Source organism: Pagrus pagrus (assembly GCF_965226575.1).
Source record: "Pagrus pagrus genome assembly, chromosome: 12".
Classification (NCBI taxonomy): domain Eukaryota; kingdom Metazoa; phylum Chordata; class Actinopteri; order Spariformes; family Sparidae; genus Pagrus; species Pagrus pagrus.
Window position 1 is genome coordinate 22,525,262 of NC_140196.1, and position 19,926 is coordinate 22,545,187.

A 19,926-nucleotide genomic window follows, 5' to 3' on the forward strand; every position below is an offset into this window, starting at 1 on the left:
TGGACAGAGCCACCATGACGTCAGTGGGAGGTACCGGCTGTCACCGTCTTGGCAGTGTCTGACTCAACCCTAACTTCTGGCTGATCAAAAATGGGCAAAGAGGTGGTGGAGCGTGGGTGGAGCTGAAGCGGGTCTAGTTAGTTAAACAAGGCCGCTTGTCTGGATGCTACCAGGCTGGCTGAGGCTAACAAGGCTATTTGTGTTTACACATAAAGATCAGCACATTACGCCTCACCTAACTCTATGCTAACTGGCAAAACGGCAGGCAAGAGTCAAGATAAATCCACGTTTTAGTCCCAATAGTTCAAAAAACAAACTCTGCTCTCCTTGACCCCCGGTGTTTATTCCTCTGGAAGCACCAGGCTCTGCCCACTGCCAAGCACACAGAGCGCCATATTGTTTGTGAATTTTCTCGAGAACAGTGACTGGAATAAGCTGAGGTGAAGTTCAGTCCTGCCTGTTAAATTAGTGAGAAGTTTAAAATGACAGAAACTCTCTCTATGTTAAATAACCCAAATTGTTCAAACTATTGCAGAAACAGTTCTCTTGAAGGACTCCATTAGTCTTGGTTAGGAGGTGATTGGAAAAAAAGGTTTTCGGGGTCTTAAGTCTCAGGCTCATGCTGAGATGACCCTGAGGGTATTGTAAGAGTTCTTTATTCAAACATCGTAGAGCTCCTCCAGAGCCACAGAGACATGAAACAACTGTTTTCACAGGCTGAGTAATGCTGGAAACACTCAATTCGGCCATTTTAGCATGTGTTACTCCAAAATAGAACAAAGTGCCAGCAGTGAGTCACTTAAGTGCCGGCAAAATACCACAAATATCATTACAAACATACACAAATAGGCCTATAAAACCTCATCCCCAGCAGTTTGTGCTACCAAACAAAATAGTTTTAGTAATGAAGTGGACCTGTGGGATCTCTCATGAGCCAGTTCTGTTTTAAAATTCATTAAATCCCATTTTACTTAATACACCCATGATACTGGTGTCGTGTGTAAACCTCATAATAGTGATGAAAATCATCCTGGATCCTAGATTTAATGGGCTGAATATGTGGTCACTAACATAAACAGGTCTGTTTTTAGTGAGAATTTGATTTTCTACTTCATCTTCTCTTGAAGGACCACTTCAGTTTACATGACAGACTGAATGACCCTCTTACTTGTGTAAACCTCTCAAAACCTAATTTGAAACCATATCACAAACACTATTTATCATAATCACGCTGACAACAACATGAGTTTAAGATTCCAACTCGACAGCGAGAGACTATAAACTCTCAGCTGAGACATGTATGCGGGCGGTGAGTTTGCTATGTTTCACAAGCTCTCTTAGCTCTTTACAGCTAACAAAATGAACCCACAAATTGCAGGGAAAGGAAATACTTCAACTCCTATTTTCCTTATTAAACAGAATTTATAACTAAACACCTTCTGATTTCAAGTTGCTCTCTTCTACCGAACTGAGCCGAGCTTAATTTCCTAATAAAAAGGAAGGCCAATTCTTACATACTGCACCTTTAACTCATTGTCAAACACACTTTTCAGACTCGACAGAAACAACAAAATAATCACAGAACAGGCTTAATTTGTCTTTCCACTGATCCAGCAAACACCACCTCTGGTTTGGTCAAGATACATCTTTAATTCCCAATTTACTGTAGTTATGTGTGTGTTATAGTGGAGTTGCCGTACCTAACTGTCCAAGATGCCGGACAAGTTTGTGTATGCACCAAGCCCCCAGGCGGAGTGCTAGGCTTTGAAGCCAGTTTTCGTAGTGGCCAAATGGTGAAATAACATCGCCATGTGATGTATGGGCCCAAAAAGACTTTTTCCCATAAGCTTACATTGTGAAAGAAGCGTCTGTAAAACAGTGGATACATTATTTTGAGCATCCCAACCCTCACAAAATGACCCGTTTCACTGTCATAATTTGAGTTAGTTACTTGGTATGCACTACTCAAAATCAGGCAGTTGCTGTAGTGTACAAGAGTGCAGTAGGCATCATTTGGCGGTTACCCTGGTGATATGCTGCCCCCTATTTGTTTGGAGCGACCTTTGACAGGTGGCCAATCTCTACACATTGCACCTTTAAATGATATATTTGTGTCATGCTGGTCTGACACTGCACAGCACTGCTGGAGTTACTGTCTACAAATTCATGACACGGTTGGTTTTCATTAAGCAGAATGATTGTATCTGTATTCAATTCAGAAAATGCTGCCTGACGGTGCAACAGGAAGATATCAGGATGAGCTAAAATAACCTCAGTCATAGCGGCGTCATAGCATCAGCATGGCATCCTGGTGGTGCAGTTCAGCTATCGGTCCCCCTCGACAGCTCAAAACTGTGTAATCCATGATTATGTTTATCCCCTGTTTTGCAGAGGTTGGTAGACTTCCTGTCATGACTGACTTTCTGGAGAGGACAGCAGTGACACTCTGCTGTACTTGTGCTTCTCCAACCTTTTTTTAAGATGCAACCCCAGTTTTACAGAAGAGCACATAGCAGTGTTATTGGCTCACTTCAAACACTGTGAGAATTTGTTATCAAGGACATTCTTCAGAAAGGGCGGTCAGTGATCACTCACACATGAGAGCTGACAGCTTAGCTCGCTGGCCCGGTTCTGCTTTTACAGATGTTCCCAGCTGTGTTAAAACGGCATCGCGACAGCGTGGAGTGCACAGCAACATGCAGGAAGCGCAGCACATAATCCTCATGTGGGATAGGAATGAAGACTCTCCACTGAGCATGAATATACACAGAGAGGAACCAATTCAAGTCAACATTCTCACGGTCATCATGTGGGCATGAAGGCCTTTAAATAGACCTCTAAGTCAACGCAAGACGATGTGACAGGTGCTACACACCTGCTGCATGCCATGACTCAGGGTGCCCTGCCACAATGAATTTATTAGTTCACTCAGCCTGACCTGAGACTTTTCAGGGAAAATCAACATAGATTAAATTCTAGGAATTTTTACATAACCTTCTTTATGGTTTAGGCCACTATATTGTTTCATTTACCTTAGCTGCTCTGCCTCGCAGCAAAGATCCAGTTTGTAGCTTCAAAGCCAGCCCCTGACTCTACATCCAGCATCACAGTTCTGGGTTCATTGCACTATGCACTCCTGCCATCACAGCAACATGACAGCTTTGTTTGTTTGTTACAAGCCGACCTCTCGTGGGACCCTGAGGGCTCTCTTCTCCGCCTCTGGCTCACTTCATACAAAAAAGAAACAAAATCCCACATTTTAACTCGGTCACCCATCTGGTCTTTTCACTGTTAGCTGAGCATTGGTAGCGGTCACAAGCTGGTCAGATGTAGTCTGAAAACTCTGTTCTTGACTCCACAGTCAGACCGAAACCGTCTGATTCCATACAGCTAATGGCACACAGAGTGTACGATATACTAATTTCCACAGCTTCCTGTTTTGGCTGCCGGTATAAAAGAAATTAGTAGGAATAGGAGTACTTTTTATTTTTCTCCTGACAGGAAGTGATACGATCTATGCGCAGGTCTATCTATTCTACCAAACAAAACAAAGCAAATCCAAAATAATTCCAAAAGGACTGCACATCCAGCCATTATCCCAGTAAGACATAGGAAAACACTTAGGATACTATGATTTCTTGCTGTGTGTGCTGTGATTTAAATGTAGAAAGACATTTATCTGCATCTTTATTCCTGTTTACAATCATTTACAAAATGTGTGAAGAAGTTACAATTAAATGTAGGCTACTATTGGGTGCACCTAAATTATGTGTGGGTGCACCTAAATGAAAAAGTTAGACACACCAGTGCAACAAGTGTAAAAAGTTAGTCTGGAGCCCTAATTTTTAGAATCAGATGAGACGGCGGAGTTAGCTGACTGTTAGCATAAAGATTGAAAACAGTGAGCCAAGCTCTCCCAGAAGCAACAAAATAACTATCAGTGCCTTGAGCACTGATTAAAGGAGCAATATGTAATAATTTTAGTTTGACTTAATGACGTCTATGTATTGTGTTGCAGAGATATCTGCTCAAGTTAGCGTGCTAACCACCTAGCCTCAGTGCTCGAGGTGTAAACACCAACACTCCTCTGGTGCTCTGAGCTCCCATTCTGGACCACTAGATGCACTGCTAACTGAGCTAACTAGATAACGGCAGCTACGGTTATCCGCAGTTAGCAATTAATCTGGTGATGTGCTGCCCTCAATTTTTGTGTGTGTGAAATCAACCGATGGCAAATTCTTACTTAATGCAGAAGTGAGTGACAGTCTTTGAGCTAAGCTAAGCTAACAGTCTCCTGGCCGTAGCTTCGTACATCCCATACAGATGAGAGGTGTCAAACTTCTCATCTAACTCAGAAAGAAAGCAAGAAACAGTCCAAAATATGCACTAAACAAATATCAGAATCATCAATACATGTGTAATGACTATAGATCCATCTTTATGTCATTAAAAAACAACATAAACCTCATAGCTGTAACATTGTTTGGAACTATGAATGATGTTTGAATGCACAGCTGTGCATATTGTATGATGCTGATAAATGACATTTTAGAGCTTGAAAACAAATAATCAAACTGCGGCTGTAATGACATTTGATTTTCTGATCGTTTGCAGCTGTGAGTAGCTTCTCTAGTTGCTCCTTTCTATAATGTGCATTGCATTGTGGGACAACAGTGTACACTAACAGCAAACTGAAAACTCAGGTGGATTTAGTATGCAAACTCACTTCTCCCAGTACAATTATTTGTCGTGTCATTGCCATTTACTCAGTGTGAATGGCCTTTATTCTTAAAACCTGCTCAGAATAAGTATGCGGTGTTGTGTTAGCTGCACTTCACCTTTCCGACACTAGGAGGTGCTCACGTTCCACGATGGAGTGATCCTCCACTGAAGGCATAAGGCAAATACCTGCAGAAACATACAGCAGGTTGCATCATGATGTAATATTCCCCCTGTCCTCGTGCCACAAAAAATTACTGTTTCCCCACCCAAAATCTCAAGTTTGTATAACAACCAGGCTCCGTGTCACCACCCGTCACAAGGGTGCGGAGGAGAGGAGGCCTCGGAGGGGGCAGACAGTCACAAGCGCTCATCATCATCACCACTACCTTTAGAACTGGCTGTGGAGTCATCTCTGCTACATTGCTACATGCACGTTGCTGCAGCCTGCAATGCTCCCGGAGGTTTGGTCCAGCTAATCCGCTCAAACATGAAATAAAACTTTCTCAAGGCGTCTTGACTCACACACACGCACACTCACTCGGGGCACACGGCATCACGCTGACCTCATTATGAAAAGGTTTCACAGAGCCTTCGACCCACATATTGACTCCTCTGCTTTTTCCTCAACTGAGGCCGGTGAGGTCATGCTCGGTGGGTACCTGGGGGAAAGTAACGTCTGTTTGATGCACAGCTCCTACAGTTGGTGGAGGCAGTAAGAAGTCTCAGTGTGAGCAGGCGAACACCAAACTAATACAAGCTCATGGAAGGCAGCATGGATTAATCTGTCGGGTTGGTGTTTCTTAAAGGTAACATCTGAGCGAGCGGACGTCCTTTCACTCATCCAACAGATGCAGAGCAACATTATAATCTCATCATGTTTGTGTCGCAGTGAAGAACAGTGACGTTCTTTGTCTAGTTGTTAACTTTGTCTGTCTGCTGATTCATGCTGGGCAGGTAGTGTACGGTGGGTTTATCAGAGCTTGTTAAACAGCTGCCTGCTGGCCACTGAACCAGACTGCACATGAGCTGGAAAAACAGAACCAGGAGTTAAAGAGGCTAAAAAGCTCAGTAGAGCTGCAGAGTCAGTGGGAAATCTCAGTGGGCTCAGAACGACCAGAGACGCCTCTTATTTGCCTGACGTCAGACTGACTTGTCACCTCGTTACACTCCCTCTTCCATCTTCATGTCTGACCAGTCACAAGAGACCAACCTGTCTGCCTTGGCACGACTGGCTAATTGTTCGTCCCTCCGCAGAGCTCACTGGATCGCCCTGCTTTGTAAGACTGCTGTGTCATGTCACGATGGCTGACGAATCAGTCAAATTGATGGTTCTGGTCTGGTCTGGTCTGGACCCATGCAAACCTCACATTATACAGAGGCAATTGATTTATTGTTCAGAAAATATTAAAGGGGCTCTACGTAACAATATACCTGTGTTAATAACTTTGTCATCGGCCATATGTGAGCAGATCGTGACGTGAAACATGAAACCTTCCCCGTCTCCCTCCGTTGTCCATACAAGCCTGTGGACGGTTTGTTTAAAGCTGCTGTAAGTGTTGTTTTCTTATTCAAATAACTGTTTAATAACTCTATATTCCAACAGTGATCAGTGTTACACAGTGTTTGGTCAGTAACCCATGTCTCTCCTCCCCCTAATCACGCAGTAAAAGAGAAAATACATCTTCTGGTATCCCTGCCCGCTTTATCCAATCAGGACAGAGAACTCCAAAAAGAGGCGGTCCAGTTCAGAACAGGAGAAGCTACTGTACCACTTCCAGCGCTCTGGGTGACGGCTCGCACTACCAAACACATCAAGTGTTTAAAGTTGTTTAATGCTGCTGGACTGTTGGTTTCTTTGTGAAGGGCTTGACAACTGAAAGGATGTGACTTTATGCCCGAGTTCCTCGTCTCCGTTCCGCTAACAGATAGCAACAGTAGCTAACGTAAGTTAAGAAATGGAGTCCGCTAACATAAACTAATGACCGGCTTCCAGCACAACACAGACGTTCCACAGAGCCCCTTTAACTGCTCCATCCCAACCTGCCTCAGTCTGCAATCACTTCCTTTATTTTTGACACTGAAGCAGCTGTAATCATTATTTCTATAAAAACAACGCACCGAATGTGAATGAGGTCACTGCCAGTGATAAACCTACAGAGAGTTATAGCCGGACTCTCTGCCCCTCTCAGCTGTACTGAACTTTACAGTGAGTTTCAGCTCATTATTTGGCTGCGCGGCCCAAACTTTACTGTTTAGGTTCAGTCTGGCCGCTCTCAGGGGTTGCAGCTGGTTTTTTTTAGACAAAAAAAAGCTGTACTCTACCTGCTCAGCAGCAGAGCAGCAGACACAGTTGGCAAATAGCTCACGAACATGGTGGAGCATTTAGCAGCTGAAGAGTGAAATATGACTGATGAGATATGACAAGTGAATTATCATCATGCTGATGACTTACTGTATGCTAACATAAGAAATCTGACAAACAATGAGCATTTCACTGCTTTGTGATGTGCGTTTTTTTCTGTCATATTGATACTTTTAGATAAAAACTTCCTCCATCACTGAGAATAATCACCCTGTGCGCTGTGTTGCCCAACACAAAAATATGGGCATGATTAAGTAAAACTTCAGCAGCGTCATATTTTGGGTTAATTTGGGCTCGACCTGATCAGCAGGGGTTGCCAGAAAAGGTCAAAGGACGTCTTGTACTGGTTGAATGAATCGACAGGGGAACAGATGAGCAGCCTCTGCAGCAGTCTGCTCAGCCTGCGTGAGGATTTTTGTGCTCGAGTAGACCCTGAAGTGGAGGCTGCTGCTGCTGCTGTCTGACTCAAATCATTTTTACAGGTTGTGCTGGGTGAGAGAATACTCTCTTGAAGTGTGGACCTTAGCTGGAATGACTGCCAAAACCAAGCCGGGACACACCGGAGCGCCGGACAGTTTTGACTCCAAATGAGGAGTGTGAGGAGCAAAACCATCTGACACCAATTTACTCAACCTGTGGGGTGAAGTGGAGAAGCTGTTAGATAGTGCAGCAGGCACAGCTTACCTGGACACTTGTCGAGGAAAATCCAAAGTGATGAGGAGGTCAGATGCCTTCAGGTTTTGCAGCTACTGAGCATTACCATGCATTAATAATAGATGTAGAAGAAGCTTTAGATGTCATGTTTCACATCTGCATGTGTGAGAAATGCAGCATGACCAGAACATGAATTACATGATGGGAGTGCTTTGCATTCAGTGAGCGATCAGACGCACCTCTAGTGACCACACGCTCGCACAGAGTACGTCACTCTGACCTGCTGTGGCTGCACTTACTAACAACCAGCTCACAGTTAAAGGTGCAGTATGTAGTTTTGGGGAATCAGAAGAGAAAGTTTCTGTTTGCTGTTTTGTTTTCATGACTGAATAAAGTGAACAAACAATCTGACATTAAAGGACAACACAGTGTCATACTGTTTTACTTTGTTAATGTGGCGGACCCTGCCACCTTTCTAGCTTCAAACAGCGTTCTGGGACCTTATTTTCCTCTGAGAGCAGCTTGTTTACTCAGTTATGGGAGAAGTAAATATATCTGAGCCTGTGTGATTACCTCATTAATATTATAAATATTAAAATCCTGAGATTGAATTATGTCTCTAAAACTACTTTAAAACCACGAGCATGTTTACAAGACAGAAGCAGCGACAGATACAGTGCAGGCGCGCTGTCTTTCACTGTCCGTCCTCTGTTATCTAATTTGTCTCAGTGCTCTTTGTTCGTGTCCCTGCTCCATCTCAGCTGATGAAAAACAATTGTCTGTATTCATTTTCTGCCTCCACTATTCCCTTTTCCTCTCCCCGGCCTTCCTGTGGGAGCCCAGTTGGCTGCGCTCTAGGCTGGTGAGGGATGTGAACGTTGCAAAATTAGCAAACACGCCAAAGCCAGTAATTGTTAAATTGCAGCAAATGGACCCCATGTGAGCCAGGCAAATAAACTCAGAAATCAACACAGCTTACCCAGACCCAGTTTATCTAAATTCCAATAGTATGCTCAGTAATGGAAAAACACTGTAGAAATGCCATTTCAAATAGACCCCGATGTAATCCCCAGCCCACTGGGGTCCATTTAATCAATGCTACAGACATGAGCATAGAGGAGGAACAGTCTGCAAATGGAAGTGGAGTTCTGAGTCAGCTCGCAGGAGATTAAAAAGTAGAGGTGGATGAATAATGGAGGAGGAGAATGGTGGGAAAATTGCCGAATGTGGCGAATCATCAATAACGCCTCCTGTGAATAATTCTGAAGGAAAAAAGACTTCTGCTGAAACTGTCTGTGCCCACTAAAATGGAATTGTTCTTAATTAGTTTTTTGCTGTGTGTTGCCTCACTCTCTGGACAAGCGCTCTTCATTTCACATGTAGGGCTTCCGCTCATTTGTGCCTCAGATTACCTGCAATCCTGAAATCTCCTGCTGAAATCCTCCATTATGCAAGCTCCCATAAAATAACTGACAGCTCTCCACTAATTAGCTGTGAAGTTCGGGAGTCAGAGGAAGTGCAGCCGGTGTTTTTGGTGGAGCTCTACACCCCCAACCTGGAGCTGTGGCTGACACTGACAGCTTCATGAGGAAGACTCGATTCGGGAGCGGTTTCAGACAAACACGGCGAGCTCCCCCGAACCAACTCCAATTCATATTTAATCAATCAGCGGTGCACAGAACAACACGCTGACAGCAGTTTGTGAAAAGCCCAGCAGTGCTCGTGCCCTTAAGCACCAGCTAACAGCCAGCTCCCTGTCTGAGCGTAATCATGTATCATTACTTCTGCAATCAATGAAGCAAAACGCCACTCCTGCACTATTTCATGTCGTGTTTCGGCGGCGCTCGTGACGACTGTGAGCTCTTTATTTTGGCCTTGTTAGCAAACAAGGGGCTCAGACAGATATGACAGATATTCAAATATATGCAGAATGGTGTGAAAACTCTTTGGGCGAAGTCTTTCCCTGATTGTTTTTCCCTCATTATCTGTCAGTGTTGTCCCCCATTAACTTTGGGGACAACTCCCAGAGTTTGTTGACAGATCATTTCCAGTTTCCTCTCATCAGCAGCCCTAAAGAAAACAAATCATCTACACGCTCTTGTTATGAACCGAGTCAGTTCTGTCGGTTGTGCTTATATTTCCACTGTGGCGTGAAGCTCGGAGGCTTTCGCTCAGCTCGAATTAAACGTTGTATTTAGAGGGGGAGTTCGTCATTTTGTGAAATGTGCTTGTTCGGTTCGAGTCAGATGAGAAGATTGATGTCTTGATTGATGGAAAAAGGGGAGAACAGCTGGCCCGGCTCTGTCCAATGGTAATGAAAGCCTACCTCTGACTGTATAGTTCAGTAATTACTTTGTTAAATCCTTTTTGTTGTAGCCGTACAAAAACCTGCTCACAACAGGTGGCTAGCTTTAGGCACTAAAACTACTCGGTTAGGTTTAGGAAAACATTGTGGTTTGGGTTACGTTACCTTACGTTGCGATGCGATGCGATGCGATGCGTTATGTTGTTTGTAGGCTAAAAGAACTCATCGTTTGCTGTCGGTTTCACACTGGACATGAACCTTTACAACTGCTCTTCATTCTGCTGCTCCTCACTTCCTCCTTTAGAGCTGTAATAATTACTGCAACCACTAGAGGTCGCAACCTAACAGCCTTTTCACAGCAAGCACAGATTTTCGTCCTAAAAATTTTAACAGAAATGTAATAAAACTGATTTCATGGGTTCTTATGTAACCCTTTTACCACCGGCTTGTGTATTAAAACCCACCTTATGCTTTAAGATGAAGCCTTAACCCTCATTCAATATCTTGTGGTAAAAGAAACATTTCAAATAGTGAATCACTGCCTCGGGCAAAGTATGATTCTCACTCTCAATAATAACTAGGTGAAGACTAGTGGGAACACACCTTGACCTGCAAACACTATTACTCATGTAGCACAGAATCAAATGCTTAAATGATGAACACAACTCAATGACACAAACACAGGTGATCAATTTTAGAAACTGTATTCGAAATACGCAAGTGAAAACACACTCAAGCACTTTTTATCGAAGAGAGAAAAATAGAAATAAAATAAAAGGACCCGGGTAATGACAGTTTTTCTGGAGTCTCAAACTTTCGTTGGCGCGCTTCAGTTGGAGCTCATGATGGAGACCTTTGGTAACAGTACCTCTGTGTGTCGGTGAGGTCAGCAGGACCAGGCCGAAGCTGAAGAATCACTCCCTCGTCCCGGTGGCAAACGTTTCTGCCCGCAGCAGCTCGCAGCGTTGAACCTCCGTCTCTCTGCAGCAGCAAGGCGCCCTCCGTCAGCGCCACTCCCCGTGGCGACCCAGCACAGCTCCTCCCGCCAACGCCGGTCTCCGCTCGACAATGACCGCGCCGTTAGCCTAGCTCCTGCTAACTAACTTAGCCGAACTTGCTTCGTGTCCAATAAAACACCGACACTTCGCCTGCGATGGAGAGTCCAACTCCCACACTCACAGCACGTCGTCCGACAACAGTCCACAGTCCGTTACTCATAAAACACGACACTGACGACACACACAATCCGCTGTTATCTGCTCCGCCATTAACTCTCGGCTCCTTCCTCCTTACACCTCCTCTACCCGGAAGTGTAAATCTCTTAAAAAGGTCATGAACTCTAACACGTGATCAGAAGTACTTTTGAACTTCTTAAAAGCATTCAGAACCCATGAAATTATATTTTAAAGTCACACATTTTAAACAGACATTATTATTTATCTTATTTATATCAAATAATTATTTATGTGAATTTTAACTTCACCATGAACTGGCATTTTATCCTTAACTTATTCCCATGAAAATAATAAAATAAATACCGCTGATGTTTATCAGAGTATTACACTTATTAACATATCGTGTGTGTGCGGGGGGTGGGGATTTTTGGACGGACATCGATGTTAGTGGATTTCCAAAATATATGTTTGACCAATGAAATCCTTTGTTTCAGCTGATGTCCAGGTTGAAATGGGAGATATGACAAACACCACCTCAGCAGTAAAGGACAGTTTATGGCTTCCAGCAGCTGGGATACAATGAAGATGTTCATGTAGCCAGCTTCTGGGCTCCAGAGGGAACTTACTGGGCCTCATTCATGAAACGTAAATGACCAAATCTGATCATGAAGTGTACGCAAATGGAGCACAGCACCGTGGATAATTCGTACCCGACCCGTTGTGCGTAGTCGTCATGCAAAAAAAAATCACATGCAGATTTTCCGTATTGTTGCACCGCTGGTAAACAGCTTTAACAAGATACTGTATATGTGGGTCTTAATAAGCTGCTTTCACTGTCGACCTACATGGTTGTTCGTTGCGATGAGACAGGCTAGCTGTCATTAAATAGTGTACAGTATGTTCAGATTGCATACAGAAGATGAGAAGAAGTCCTGAAAATGGAAATCTGACTGCAATTCAGTGACAACTGGGCTAATTCCTGCTGCTGACGAAGATCATGTGATATGATCGAAAGCACCAGGACAGCTCCTAAATGGACCCTGTGGTAAGAATGTTTTCTTCAAGTTGAAAGTGTTTGTACTGCAGAATTGTGGTGGAATAGATTTATGCCATTTATAATTACAAACACCCGGAAATTGTTGATTATTCTTTAATGGATTGACAGATTCCTGTGACTATCTTACGTAAGCGAATTCTTCCCTGCTGTATATCTTGTAAATTATGCATCCGGGAACAATATGAATCATAAATCTGAGTTGTGCTTTTAGCTTTTTTGTGCTTTACATTTTTCATTGAAGTCAAGACAAAGAAATATACAACATACATCGGATCATGAGCTTAAAACGCCGGCAAGGAATTGCATTTGTGTAAATTTAATAGAAAAATGGCGGCATGTGTTCGACATAAATCCCCAGCAGCATGCACACAAAGTTGTATGTGCACATTCATGTTTAATACACACACAGTATGGTGGACTGGACTGACTCCATAATTCACAAGTAGTCTGCAGGAGACAGTCTGGCTTTGTGGAGATGTTCTGTCATCTCCTCTTGTCAGCTTAACACCGCTGTCCCACAGAGCTCGTTTTCATTCCCTCCACTTCATCCTCGGCTCCTCGTGTCTCCTCTCCATGCTCTGTAAAATATGTATTTTTCCCCCTGAGCCCGAGAACTGATTTCTCATCTGCAGCAGGATGGGAAGCCTCTCCAGAGCTGCAATTCTTTACTCCACCTGTCGCGGCAACAACTGAAGCACACACAATCCCGGTCCAGTCAGCAGCTTAAATCTCAGGATTTGACTGCCAGTTCATCATGTTGGAGATTGGAGAGGTTGCGCTGGAACACAACACCTGAAGATACAGTACGAGACGTACTGGAAGGCATGCCTGCGTCTGCACGAGGCCACTTTGCAGTCAGACAGATACAATCGGAGCCTTTTTCTCTGCACAAGGAAGGCAATTGTAACGGGCTTGGCACGCCGCAAGCCCCATCAGTCAAAATTTGGCTTGTCAGGACATTTCAAAATAAGAGGGATAATGAAAACACACTGCGCTGTGTACTTTAAAATACTGGGGGAATTCAAGGACTGCTGCAAAAGCTGCAATCATTAGCAGGTTTGTAAATTCTGTCCAAAACACTCTGTTAGTCTCTCAGGAGCCTTTTAAGCGCACACACAAACAAGTGATCTATGAGGGACTGTTAACAAATAACAGTCGCACAGCAGCAGCAGCCACCGCCGTCACACATCATCATTTACATGACCTGTTCGTGATGACTGCACTGAAGGACACTGTCTGACGGGTTTTTTTCTCAGCCTGAATAAAGCTGGTTAAAGAGAGCTGTCCATCACTGGTTTCAGTAGTGGAGGCTGACCCAAGCCTGCTGGGAACTGAACTGTAGTTAATTAGCGCACAAAGCCGGGGGGACAAAGGAAAGTTTGGGGTGGAGGAGGTGAGGGAGAGAGAGGGGGGAGGAGGGGGGAGGATAAAGCTGGGGGTCTTGAGTTTGAAGCACAGAGGGACGTTTTTTGGGGGGAAATCTTTGTGTGTGTGTGTGTTCCTGTGTCGGGGAGTGGGGGCACGCAGAGGGATGAATTAGCAGTGTGAAGGGGAGCCTTGTCCCTGAGCTGAGAGCGACTACCAGCCAGCACGCACACACACACACACTCTCTCTCTCTCTCTCTACTGGGACCCTCCATGGGACAAAAGAGTGGGTGGGTCTGGTGGAAAGGGACCTAAAAGACAGAGACTGCAAAAGGTCGACGTATGACATGAACTAATGGGGTTGGGCAGTCTGTTTTGCACTGCAGACATCACTTTGATGAGCAGTAACTGTATCTTCTGTCATCAACCCCCACAACTGAAACCCACAATCCAGTCTGTTCCTCCCATGGCGCTGGTTTCAGTCGACTTTTATTTTGAAATTGATCTGAAACCTTTGAATGATGTCCATTAGCGAGATTTCAGGCTGGTCGGACAAAGTAAACTCTGTGGATTTGCTTTTGTTAACTCACCGAGCGTGGCTCAAATCACAGGTGGTTATTGTGCGGTATCAGCCTCAAAGGCCACTCAATAACCCGCGGGAGGCGCTGTGCATCCATTGTTATCAGAGCTCCTATCGACGCTCGCCGCCAATGCGACCACAGTCCATTTAATGCCACAATTGATCGGCATTTAGCGGCGGTGAGCGGAGCGTCCAGGCCGGTGATACCTGCTGCCAGAGCGGACAAACACTGCGGGCTGGTGGCCGCTCCAGTCGGCTGGCCAACCAATCAACCAGCCGGCCAGCCTCCCCCCACCTCCTCCCCCTCTCATCCTCCGCGCCCCCCCGCCAGATGAGTCAAGCACCGAGAGACGATCAGGCCAAAACCGGAAGTGTGTCACTTTTGACTTCAAAATAAAGGCGTAAAAACGTTTTTTTCTTTCTTTCTTTCGTCTTATTTATTTAATTAATTATTTATTGATTGATTTATTCATTAATTTATTTATTTATTTTAGGTGAAAATCATTCCAAAGAATAAATTAGCAGAGCGTAGAGCTCACCAATAAGTGATGTCAGCTGCTGTGACATCAGCATGAGGTCATCTTCTGTCCACAGCTGCTATTTACTACCAGGTGTGACTCACCTTTAACTGCCCTTTAACTAATATTGATATGAGGTGTGAACAAAGAGACAATACAGAGGTAATGCTGTGACCACAGACACGAAAACTGTGTGAAAGAGGTTAAAATATTGGCTGATCTTAAAGGTGCACTGTGAAGTTTTTGGTAAGAAATCAAAAGAGAAAGTTCTTCATTGACTGATTTTTTACACCTGAACATACTAAATAAACCAAGTCTTCATTTTCATGACTGAATAAACTGAATACACAAACTGAACTTGAAGGACAACACAATTTCAGACTGTTTTACTGTTTTGTCTGACCGCATTTTCCTCTGAGAACAGCTTGTTTATTCGGTGATGGAACAAAAAATAATAATTTGTGAGTTTGTTTTATTACCTCATTAATATTGTTAATATTAAAATTCTACATAGTGCCCCTTTAATTAACATAACCTAAACATTTATGGCTTAACTAATGTACATGCTATTAACAACAACATATAAACTTATTAGAATGTAACACAAGAAGGAAGAAAGTAGATTATAATCAAAACAAGAGACCCAGCTATAACACGGATTTCCTGCACGTTTCTACCTTTAACAAAGCTACAAATCCTTTAAATTAAGATAAGATTACTTTATTTAACTTTATTGATTCCATGTAGGGACGCTGATGTGACAGCAGCAGCAGACACATGGTAGCCTGTAGAAATGTCACCTTTAAAAGACTAGAATACAGTTTTCATTAACATTAAACGCACACTATGTAGTTTTGGAGAAGGAAATCAGAATATTACTATATGAAATATATGTCAGGTAATAATACAAAATCAGAAATATTTATTTTCCTATAACTGAATAAACAAGCTGTTCTCAGAGAAAAATAAGGTCCAGAACACTGTTTGAAGCTAGAAAGGTGGCAGGGTCCGCCACATATAAAAACAGTATGAAATTGTCTTGTCCTTTAAGATCAGTTTGTTTCTTTGGTTTATTCAGTCATGAAAACAAAGAAAGCTTGTTTATTAGTTTGTTTAAGAACAATAAATAAAACCAGTCAATGAAGATCTTTCTCTTCTTAAAAAAATATAAATATATAAAAAAAATATTTCCCAAAACTAAACGGTGCACCTTTAAAGTCAAAGGTCAAAGGTGAGGCTGCCATTCGCTAAATCTTGCACACTTACGTCATATTGTTGGGAACTAATGCGCGTCGTCCCATAAATAAAGTGACAAATTGCATGTGCTATTATTTTGAAAGTCCTGATCGGAAGCTTGACGTCCATCGCGCGCGCCTTGACGCCGCCCGCGCCCCCAGCCCCCTCTGTGTGTCTCTGTCCCAGTGATGCCATTCCGACGCACATCCCTCGCAGGCGAGCAACAGCCGCGCGGAGTTGGCCAAAGTGGACTACAGTGGAGCCTCTGCGGGCAGACACCTCCTCACCCCGCGGCTCTCCATCCTCTGCTCGGGGGAGGGCAGCAGCCCGGAGATGCGCCCCTGGACCGCGGCTCTGTGTCGGTAAAGTGAGATAAAGAGAATGAGAGTGAGGCAGGGCGCAGTGTGTGCAGCAGCGGCGGCGGCGGTCACAACTCGCGGATAACGGGGACCTGATTGAATGCAGCGCGAGGAAGAAGAGGGAGAAGGAGAAGAAGCGCTCGGTTCCTCCTGAGGATTGTGTGCGGGCGGGAATGGGGCGCAGAGAGCCCGCATCACAGCTGAAGACATGAGAGCCGGCAGAGGAACACAAAGCTCGGCTGCGGCGCTCCGTGCGTGAGTCTCCATCCATCCATCCGAGGGGGTCCGGTCTACACCTTTATTCATGTTGCAAAAGCCTGTTTTATGACGATGGATTACTTGCTGTGGGTGTGCAGCCTCGTCGTCCCCGTGGTGCTGGCTGTGGAAGGTACGTCGTCTTTTTCTACATTACTGTATATCCCTCAGTACTTTTGTGTCCCGTGCGTGAACAATGGAGCTGCTCGGACGCAGCAGAATCTGGCAGTGAAACACCTTATTGTGTGTGTGAGGGAGAGAAAAATCACCATGAGCACAGGCAGGCTGCACAGTCTGTGTGTGTGTGTGTGTGTGTGTGTGTGTGTGTGTTTTCCTGACAATTTGAATCATACAGTCCATCCCGTCAGTCTAAACGGCAGATCAGTCATTAAAGCTGCTGCTGCTCCTGTGGATGAAATTACATCTGTAAGCAAGACTCCATTCATGTTTTGCTTAATTAAAGCTGTTAATATAATGCGGACCCGCTCTGTTAAATAGGCAATTCCACTGAGCATCAATTTGCTCTCTGATTGTAATACACATGTATCAGCACGCCCCGTTCCCTCTGTGTGTGCTGTGTTTGGTGTGTGTGTGTGTGTGTGTGTGTGATGCCATCCCAGTGCTCCCATTGCGGCTGAAGGACTGCCCTGTTGCTATTGTCCCTGTTGTTGTCACACCCACGAGCTGATTGAGGATGCCCACCTGCCCCACCTTGTCTCCCCCACGGCAGCACAGAGGCTCCATCCACAGTACAGATGTGCCGCCTCGCTGGGCTCACACCCACCAATCAGTGGCGTGGACGCTTAAAAACGCAGACCGGAGCGGATCAATCCCGGGCCCCCCACCCCCCCACCTGAAGCGCCACAGGGACACACATGTGAAACACATTAGATGACAAGTGTGAATTAAAGGTCAATGGCTTAACAAGAGTGCTGCAGCCCCCGAAGCTCAACCCATCACCGGGGGGAGTGCGGCTCCGGGGAGAAGCCCACCCTCGCCACCACCCACCCGGTGACTCCTTCCTCTCTCTGAGCTGTAGCTACATCTCTCTGCCTCGCCTCCTTCTTTTTCCCTCCCCTGTCCAATCTGCCTCTCCTGGACCGTGGCCAGCCCGATCCCTCATCAATTCTGGTGTCAGCGAGTAAATCAATGCAGCGGCAGCAGCCCTCCAAGTCCCAGTGGGCTCTCACGGCGCGATGATCAGCCCCGTTTCCCCAACTGGACCACTGGCTGTTACTCAAAGCTCAGGGGTTAACTAATGTTTGTCCTCTGAGGATAAACATGAAGGGCAGATCATGGGATGGGTTTGAATGAGGGGAGGGAGGGAGGCCCTTTTTTGCACCCCGTTTTATTTCGCTGCTCGCTCGGTGGATATCAACACATGGCTTGAATCTGGAATCGGTTATATATTTTTTTTTCTGTCAGATTGGCAAGTGTTTGCGCATGGATGATGCAAGCTGGACCGCAAATCGAAGTGTGTGCTTATTTACAAAAGCAACAGCGATGACTTATCTCCAATTCACACCAGCAGACTGCAGTAAAAGCCTCAGCAACTGTGACAGCTTTATGTTGCATCGCTCTCATTTACAGTCAGCGTTTACTGTACCCTTATTTTAAAAGCTCGTAAACTAGACGGACGACCGCTCAGAAAGCGTTTTGCAGAAGAATCTGCGGGATTGAGGCGGTTGCGCGTCAGGTTCTCAGACGGTTTTCGCACGAATACAAAAGCTTTCGCTCACATTTCTCCTGCTTTCTGCAGAGACAGGATATCAACAGGAATGATTACTTGTTGACCTGTCAAAGCAGACTCAAGCAGCCCAGAAGAGATTTTGAATTAGGTCAGCTCGACTTGTTCAAGAACTGCTCATCAAGCATCACACTGGGCATCACACTCGACTGTTACCACTGTGATTTATAGAGAGGGACACCACTAAAATACGAATGAACCCCTGCGTAGATGGGCTCAGAGGACACACTTTTGAGCCCCAACAACTGATCTTTTTCGCACTGATTTTTGATCATCCTCTCCGCTCGCTGATGATGATGTTTGGCTGTTAATATTTCATATGTTTGCTTGTTGGCAGTGTCAGCGCACTACAAGGCGAGGCCTTCCCTTTCATGATGCACCCGCTCTTGCAAAATAAAAAAGTGAATAAAACATTAGCATGTGTGAGCTCCCAGAGCGCGTCGAGAATGCAGAGTTGTGTGGCATTTTGGCTCCGGCGGGCGATCAGGAAAAAAAAAAAAAAAAACTGTAAATGCCACGGGTGGTGATGCTCTAAAGTTCCCACTGCAGCATTGTTTTCTTACCCCAGGGGCAGAATGACTCCACCGCTGCTGTGGTTTTATGGGAGAGGAGCGGGGGAGAGGGGGGCTTCTGGATGTGAGTTATAGCAACGAAGCAATCTCAAAGGCATTGTAAATTTGACAGAAGGGGGAGAACTGTGGAACAAATGGGATCTTTTTCAATCTTAACCGGGCTCTGGGATTTAGTGAGTTGACGATAACACACTTTGGTGAGCAGAGTTGATGGCGAACGCTAACCTCTCTCTGACTGAAATCTGAGTGTTTTAGAGCAAACCCATGAGCCCCGACTCAGATGTTACACTTGAGGATGTACAGTGTCGTCCTCTCCTGCTGGCTAATGACGGTGTTTGTAAAAAGCACCATGATTCTTCGAAGGGGCACTATGTAGTGTTGGAGGAGACAGTCAAACTCAGAATTTTCATATTTGCAATATTAACGAGGTAATAATACTATAATTTATTTATCTTTCCCATAACTAAGTAAACAAGCTGATCTCAGAGGACAATAAGGTCCCAGAACACTGTTTGAAGCTAGAAAGGTGGCAGGGTCCGCCACATATAAACAAAGTCAAACAGTATGGGGTTGTGTTGTACTTTTTAGGTTGTTTATTCAGTCATAAAAATTTCATTTGGGGACAAAAAAAATCAAAATTTCTTCCCAAAAACTACATAGTGCACCTTTAAAGCCAAAGGTCAAAGGTCAGGCTGGGTTACAAAATAGCACCAAGAGAGTCGCGAAGCATTTAGTATCATGCTTGAGAGTGCTTCAGCAGGGTGAAACCCTCCTCACAGGGGGGCTCGCGCCCGGCTCATACAGATGTAGGGCGGTCGCCCTGCATGCACATCGTGCCAGGTGAAGCCTGTTTAAAAGGAGCATCGGCTCAGACCTGCGGTGAGCCGAGGCTGAGCGACTCTGCCTCCGTCGCCTCCGGGCAACCGGGAGGGGAGAGGGAAGAGGTGACGCAGCGGATCAGACACCCAAGGGACGGGCCGGATCAGCGGCGGGCGGGCCGGGAGTATTCACTCAGCTAT

General features: G+C 45.0%; 2 protein-coding genes across 3 annotated transcripts in view; one reads left to right on the forward strand and one right to left on the reverse strand.

The window, feature by feature from the left end:
• Positions 1–19,926, reverse strand: part of LOC311266970 (phosphatidylinositol 4,5-bisphosphate 3-kinase catalytic subunit alpha isoform) — a 149,107-nt gene that overhangs the window by 40,576 nt on the left and 88,605 nt on the right. The gene's annotated exons all lie outside the window — the stretch shown is intronic.
• ephb3a (eph receptor B3a) overlaps positions 16,162–19,926 on the forward strand; it is a 31,944-nt gene continuing 28,179 nt past the window's right edge. For both annotated transcript variants that reach the window (XM_084369568.1, XM_084369569.1), the window contains exon 1: positions 16,162–16,721. In XM_084369568.1, coding sequence (XP_084225694.1) covers positions 16,658–16,721 — 64 coding nt within the window. In that variant the 5' untranslated portion in view covers positions 16,162–16,657. The remainder of the gene's footprint in view (positions 16,722–19,926) is intronic.